This window comes from Hipposideros armiger, unplaced genomic scaffold (assembly GCF_001890085.2).
Source record: "Hipposideros armiger isolate ML-2016 unplaced genomic scaffold, ASM189008v1 scaffold_902, whole genome shotgun sequence".
In the NCBI taxonomy this organism is placed as follows: domain Eukaryota; kingdom Metazoa; phylum Chordata; class Mammalia; order Chiroptera; family Hipposideridae; genus Hipposideros; species Hipposideros armiger.
In genome coordinates this window covers 403397-411203 of record NW_017732252.1, presented here as the reverse complement: position 1 = coordinate 411203, position 7807 = coordinate 403397, and the positions used below count along the sequence as shown (strand labels likewise).

The window sequence follows — 7807 nt, the reverse complement described above, 5'->3', positions numbered from 1 at the left end:
CCCCCCACTATACCTAATCACAAGTCATCCTGGTTGAAAGGGGAGCATATCTCCCTTCATCACTCCCTACCGCTGCCTTTCAGAATGGCGCATATGATTATAGTGGCAAGTACTTCTCAGTATGAAAACCAAATCTGCTTAAAGAAGGAAAGAAGAAAGTCTTTCAGTACCTAGATTTTGTCAGATGCTTTGTCAACTTGTAGACCATCCTTTCATTACTGACTGGAAAGCAGGTCTTCCTCCTACATTTGGAAGACTTTGCAGTTGAAAGAAGGTTGCTTCCTCCTGTTGATTATGTGAACTGGGACGTGTTTCTGTGCACCACAGCGATATGTAGAATTTCTTTTGTAATCATGTACTTGGCTTTGTTCTCTGTTCACTCCAGTGAAATTTAGGAAGTGTACCATATCGCACTGAAAAGCAAAGTGATCATTTTAAATATCTTTCCAAGAGCTCCAGAAGTAATCATTGAACTACATTTCTGCTGCTATTATTGAAAAACAATTCAAGTCTTTTTACCAAAGTAACTGATTATTCTGAACACAGAGTAAGAGAATAAGGAGTGTTTTTCATCTGAATAAGTTTTAGTTTTGGCTTTCAGAGCTTTCTCATTTGTTATGATTCTTTTCAACTGAAAATGAAATCTAGAGATGAGTAGATTTTTCTTTTGTTGGAGAGGAGAGAGTATTTGAAATTAGGTGAGGATTCTTTTGTTGTTGTTGCTTTCTTTATTTCATTTTGTTTTTTCCCTCTAGCTAGTTAAGAAAGTGTGTGTGTGTGTGTGTGTGTGTGTGTGTGTGTTCATAGCTGTGTATTCACTTCCATTCTATAATACATAAATTTTGATTAACTGTTGTTGTTTTTTAAAAGATTTTTTTGGGGGGAATTGCAGAAGGAGAACAGTGTTGGGGAATTGGGGAAGGGGAACAGCCAAGTTGTTGTCCTTCAATCTTAGTTGTGCAGGGCGCAGCTAGCTCAGCTCCAAGTCCAGTCACCATCCAGATGCCCGTCAGCAGCTTGCAGCCACTCAGCTCAAGCTACTGTGTTCAATCTTAGTTGCGGGTGAGCATAGCCCACCACCCCATGCCGTGGTCGAACCAGCAACCTTGTTGTTAGGGGCACGTGTTCTCACCAGCTGAGCCATCCTGCCACCTGTTGGCAGCTCAGTGGCAGCTCAGCTCGGGCCCAGCTCACTGGCCCATGTGGGAATCGAACCCATGCTTTTACCAACTGAGCCACTTGGCTGGCCTCCTTGATTAACTTTTGAATGAATATTATATATGTGGAGCATGGCAGCTATTTATTAATTTTATCTATCATCACAAGCTAAATTATATTTGAATGATAATATCGATGGAGAGTTAAAAAGTAAAACAGTCTTAAAATGTACTCTTGGAAAGGCCAAAATTGGCTTCTGCCTCTGGGGCAAATTATGATTGCTGTTCTCTGCAGAACTACATTAATAGGAGGAGTTATATTTTGTATTAAATAAATAAATGAATTTGTTATTTTGTGATGTTTTCCTCATTGTAAATGAAATAACTTTCTTTTTCACAAGGAAATATAACAAATAAAGGGCTTTTTATAGGTAATTGAACTTAATCCTCACAACAGTTAGTGATGTAGATGGGCAGCTAATATTATTCCTGTTTTAAATACTAAAAAGCTTGGACTCTGAGATGATAAGCCATTTGCCCAAGATAAGATTCTGAGCCAAGATTTGAATCCATACATTCTGACTCTAAATCCCTTGCTTCCTGTTTGAAGGAAATGAAATTTCAGGAGTCAGTTTGGCTTGGTTTTAGTCAATGGCTAGATCATTTATTTTGATGGCATTCATCAGATCCTACTTGGTGGGTGTGTTATATATGTAAATATGATTAAGTATGAACTGGAAATAATATTACACACTTCTGTTCTAAAGTTCCGAGTTCTAAATTTATAGAAAGTCATGCTTTCTGTTTAGGGAAATAAAAATATATTTTGGAATAACTGACGGATATGCCAGAAGTATAGGTGTGGCGCTTATGGGCTCTTATAAGGTCTTTGATATTAGTTTTTCTATATTTTAGTTTCCTTTTTGTTTTCATCCCACAGCTTCTTGATCCCCCTGAATGTGGCAATGGCTTCATTGAAACTGGAGAAGAGTGTGACTGTGGAACCCCCGCAGTAAGTCTCTGGGTGTTTTGATGATTTTTTTTAAGGTTATTCAGCGTCATTCCAGGTCTACACACAGAACTATGGAGCAAGTGTTATGCCTGGAAATGTTATAAGCTTTGTGGAAGAAAGATTATTATTGGGAGGTAGTACATTTATTTTAGAAAATATTCTGGTACTTTCAGGAAAATCATCATTTTCTGATGTTTTGCCAATGTTTATCTTCCTTAGGAATGCATTCTCGAAGGAGCGGAGTGTTGTAAGAAATGCACCTTGACCCAAGACTCTCAGTGCAGTGATGGTCTTTGTTGTAAAAAGTGCAAGGTAAATAAATGCTGATTCATAACCAATGGACAGAAAAGAGGCCATATCTGATTAAATTGTTAAGGCTAGGTTAATATACTCTGATAACAATAGTGTATCTAACACATGTTAAATGCCAGGGGCTTTACAGGAGCCTCACAAAATCTTGTGAGGTGCAGTAATTATTTTTATTCCCATCTAACAGATGAGAACGCTGAGGCTTGTAGTGATGAAGCAGTTTTCCCAGGGTCCTACACTCCGTGAGTCAGGCAGCTAGGGCCTGAACCCTTCTCACTCCTGGAGCTTGTCCTCTTGCTGCTGCCTCCCTGAAGAGCATGCACATGAAATGTGTTTGATCTTTGAATTATGTTCTTCCTTCCTTGTAAAGCCAAGCAGATATTCAGTAGGCTTTTCTTCGCTTGCTGTGCAGCCTGGTGTAGCTCTTGCATAGCTGTTGAGGGAGCAAAAGGAATACTTGTAGACATGACCGCACCTTAATGTGTTGTGTATGAGAGTTTAAAATGCATCTTTTTAAAAAATGGTTTTTTTTCCTAGTTTTATTGAGACATAATTGACATACATTATGACACAAAAGATGTATAAGTTTAAGGTGTGCAACAGCGTAATGACTAGATTCACATATATTGTGAAATGATTACCACTATAAGTTTAGCTACTATACATTATCTCATAAAGACACCAAGAAAAAGAAAAGTAATGTTGTTTTTGTGATGAGAACTCTTGGGCTCTACATCCTTAATAATGTTCAAAAATTCCATACAGCAGTGTTAACTGTAGTCATTGAGTTTTACCTTATATCCCAGCACTTATTTACCTTATAGCTGGAAGTGTATACCTTTTGACCACCTTCATCCAATTCATCCAATAATTTCTTAGGGCATCAAAAATGTTAATGTACAGTTAGATACAAATATACATATAGAATGGTAATTTTGGTTTTATAAGAATTATTCCATCTATAAATCCCAAGACACTGTGGGCAATAAATTCTAAATAAATTAAACTGCTGCCAAATGTTTATTTGGATGCTTTTCTTTTTAAGAAAATTCATCTTTAAGCACATTATCTGTTTTTATCCTCCCAATAGCATCCTCATACCTGTCTCCAGATATTTAAGTCTTTCCTTCAAGACTGAGAGTTATCTGAGGCTTTCCTTTTTCAAAGAAATCTATTTCTTTTTTCTCTTCTGATATAAAGTCTGTCACAATAGTCTATATTATTTCTGAGGTTTAATATCTGCCTCTTTTAGTCTGTACATTTTATGGAGGCAGAGCCTGGGACTTATACAGTAATTGGTACAGGTTCTTAGTAAATGTTGGTTTGAGCAAGTGAATAAATCTGTGCAGCAGCCTCTTACTGATTATTTGCTGATTAAATAACTTTAGCCTAATGAGTGAAGACAGAGTAGACTATGAACCTATCATATTATGTATCTACTGAGTGCCAGAGATAGTGGTAAGCACTTTTCATTTATATCGTCTTACGTCTGGGTCTCTCTTCGCTGGCACTGTTGACATTTTTGGCCGGATAATTCTTTGTCACGGGGGTGTGTCTTGTTTATTGTAGAATATTTAGCAGCTTCCCAGACTTCTACCAGATGCAAGCACCACCCCGCCTAGTCGTGACAACCAAAAATGTCTTCAGATATTGCCAAATGTCCCCTTGGGAGCAAAATCACTCCTGGTTGAGACTGGTACCTTAGATGATGCTCCCAACTACACTTTTGGGATAGGTATTATTATCCAGATTTTTCCACTTGAGCAGTCCCAGCCTCAAGGAAAGTGAACTAGCTTGCAGAGGCTCATTCAGCCAGTACGGAATAAATGTTCACTTACATCCCAGATCTGCCGGCAGCGACTTCTGCTGCTTCCACTTTACCGCTGTGTTTCAGGCAGGTTTTTAAGACAAGAAAGGCCCTAACAGAGATCTCTGAAAGCATTCTTTAAAAAAAGAAGATTAAACTGAAGGTGAAACAGACTTATTTTCATTTTGGCTGCCCCAACTGTGTAGTCTGTCAGCTTTTCCAACTGCCATAACAAGGGATCCCCAATCTTTATTTTAGTTTTAAGTCTGCCTGTCCCTAAAATGCATTTGATGATGCCATTTTTCTTTGATTTATACAAATCTGGCTCTTTGTGATGTTATTTCAAGGAACAAGTGAAAATAATAAAATTAAAATACATACAATAAATTGGCATAATTAACCCTCCCACAAGGTAAGTTACAGCTGTACCAGTCAAATAAGATCTTTTTTGCCCCTTTCTCTGCCCCACACCCCCACTCTCGCCCCTACCCTGGGTTCCTGGAGGAGCCAGAGGCAAGATAATAGGAGAGGGGAAACAGAAGAACAAGATGAGAAACTGTGTATCTCTAGTTTTTCTGCATGTGTTTATAATAACGCATCTATACCAGAGATGACAAACGTTTCCTTTAAAGGACTAGAGAGTAAATGGTGTGGGTTTTGTGGGTCATAGGTCTGTGTCAGTGACTCAACTCTGCCTTTGAAAGCAGCCATCAGAAATAACAGAAACGAATGGGCATGGCTGTGTTCCAAAAAAACCGTATAGGAACAGGCAGCCAACCAAAGTTTTGCCATTAAGCATTAATTTGTGGACCTCTGCTGTAAAACATTGCTTATTCACGTGTTTATTATATTTTCTGCTCTCATTAGTATGTAAGTTCCGAGAGGGCAGGGGTTTGGGTTGATTTATTTACTGCTGTACCTCCATCCTTAGAGCAAGCCCTCCTTCACTGTGCTCCCTCTCAAAAGCACCTGGCAGTTCTTGGAACATTTACACTCTTAAATCTGCTCATATTTCTACCTCAGATGTTCTAAAATTGTGGTTTGCCCCAATCCCAAAGAGGAAGAGAAACAGAGTATATGGAATGAAATGATCTTGCTTATTTCCATATGTTTATAGCCTGTTTATCCCCACTAAAATGTAAGCTCCTGGCGAGCAGGATTCTTGATTCTTGTTTTTTGTTCCCTATTGAGCTTCTGGTGGCTAGAAAGTGCCTGGCACGTTTTAAGTGGCTAGTATATACTTGAATGAATGAATGAATGAATGAATGAATGAACACAGGTTTTGTTCAGATCTTCTAAAAAGCACTGGTTGAAGTGCTGATTGGAGGTGGCAGTGTGCTGTTCATGTTCTAGGAACAACAGCACACTCACCTGCCGGGAGGATTGTAAACAAGGGAGAGAAAGTGAAATTTGCAGGAGTTGGAGTTTTGTCCCGAGTAATGTGTATGTTTGTGTAAGCACAGATAAAAACATAGAAGGATCTACCCCCAAATATCAACATTTTGAAGAGGGAAAGAGAATGGGATTGAAAGGAGAGGGGAAGGATGAAAACTTTATGTGTCTCTGTTTTATTATAATGAATACTTTTGCAATTTATAAATCCAATGAGCTTAAAATTTATTTGTACAACTCTCACACATACAAGAAATATTTAAAGTGGTTGAAAACAGACCAGAAAAAAACCAAAACCTGCCATACACAGGTACAAATCATAGAAACATTAGAAAAGAATAAAAGACCAAGCTATAGATCTGTGTAAAAATGAGGCAGGAAAGAAGAAAGGAAGAGAAAGCATGGAAAATATAACTTTTGCAATTCAGCCCAAAATGTAACTTTCAAATTCTTGGCAGATGAGGCAAAAAAGCGTACTATGATAAAGGAGCCAATAAGAATGAAGGGTAAACTGTAAATCCAAAAGCTATTTGGAAGGAAGAATTACTAGAACTCAGACTGACTCATCCCTCTGGTGGAGAATGTATCATTAAGCTAAAGATATTTTAGCAAGATTTTGGAAGACTTATGTGCGATGCCTATCCAAATTACTTCATACACAAGTAACTCCCTCTGAAAACTATTAAATTAACATTTCATTCAGTAACTGTGGTTTTCACAGACTACCATCTTAAAATAGTTTAAGATATTCCTATCCAAACACTACTCATTTTGCTGTTTTCAAAGATGATACTGTGAGAATTTTTTCCTTCAACAGTTTTACACATTGATTTTTGTTCACTTTAGTTTCAGCCCATGGGGACTGTGTGCCGAGAAGCAGTAAATGATTGTGATATTCATGAAACATGCTCAGGAAATTCGAGCCAGGTAATTCACAGAGCAGCTACTCTAAACCGGATGGGGAAAAAGGAGTGTCTTTAGTGCCCTGACTCCCAGATGACATGGAAATGGACAAGATGCTCATCTCTCTCTTTCACATCAACTGTCCCTCTCTCTGTTAATTTATTTTTCAGGAATTTAAGTTTCAGTAATCAAAGCTTGAGTAGATGTTCAGCATAATTTTGTTGAGCGAAGCTAAGACTGCATGCATGCCTTAACTGTTTTGTTTTTGTTGTAAGTAGGGGGTAAAACTCATTTGCTTTTTGTCTTCTTAGTGAAGGAGGAAACAGAACGACTCGTCAGCTGGTGAAAACGAGTCAGCCCAGGCAGAGACCCTCAGAGAACTGGGTTCTGGGAAGCAGCCTTTGTCTCTTTCTCGACTCTTACTTTTCTGAGATCGCTTTCATCACCTTAGCCATTAACAGCTTCTCCTGAGTTTAATGTCATTTTGGTTGTAAATAGAGAAGATAGGGAAGTTGATAAACTTTGGCAAGGGTTCCCAGATTTCATATGGTCAGTGTACGTACAAGCAGGCAGTCCTCACTTTGCGTGGTGGTGCAGGGTCATGAAAACCAGCATGGACGTTGAAACCGTGTAAAGTTGTCTAATAATCAATGGGAAAAAACTACAGTTGTTCTGTGATCTTTATAGAAGGTTGTCAAACTATTAAAAACTCTCTTACTTTAAGTGAGTAGGGAAATGAAAAAACAAACTCATATTTATTTAGCACAGTAAATTAAAACAGAAACATTGAAGAATTAAAGTATTTTATTTCTTTTAAAAAAACTTTTCAGGAGTAGTTGAAACTGTGCGGGCCACCTTCTTGTTTCAAACCTTATGATTCCTAATGAGCATCTTGGCCGTGTGTTGCTGAATTGTTATACTCATTTCTCAGTTTGGATCAGCTGTCAGTGTTTTATCCTTTTTGCTTTCAATGCCATGTACTATCTCCAAGAGATCTGAAGATGTGAATGTGAAGTTTTTTGTGGAATAGCAGTATAAACATTCCCATTGTCAGCCATTTTTCTCTGTAACTCCATTCACATTCAATGAGAATTTCCCTTCAAATGTCATCACTTTCCTTTTTCCCTCCCTCCCTCCATCCCTCTCTTTTTCCTTCTTTTTCTTTCTTTCTTTCTTTCTTTCTTTCTTTCTTTCTTTCTTTCTTTCTTTCTTTCTTTCTTTCTTTCT

At 38.0% G+C, this 7807-nt stretch overlaps 1 protein-coding gene across 1 annotated transcript in view; it reads left to right on the top strand.

Moving 5' to 3' along the window:
• The window catches only part of ADAM22 (ADAM metallopeptidase domain 22), an 86051-nt gene that overhangs the window by 31369 nt on the left and 46875 nt on the right, over window positions 1-7807 (top strand). The window contains exons 11-13 of the mRNA XM_019630350.1: window positions 2098-2169; window positions 2389-2481; window positions 6524-6604. Of these exons, the coding sequence (XP_019485895.1) occupies window positions 2098-2169; window positions 2389-2481; window positions 6524-6604 (246 nt within the window). The remainder of the gene's footprint in view (window positions 1-2097; window positions 2170-2388; window positions 2482-6523; window positions 6605-7807) is intronic.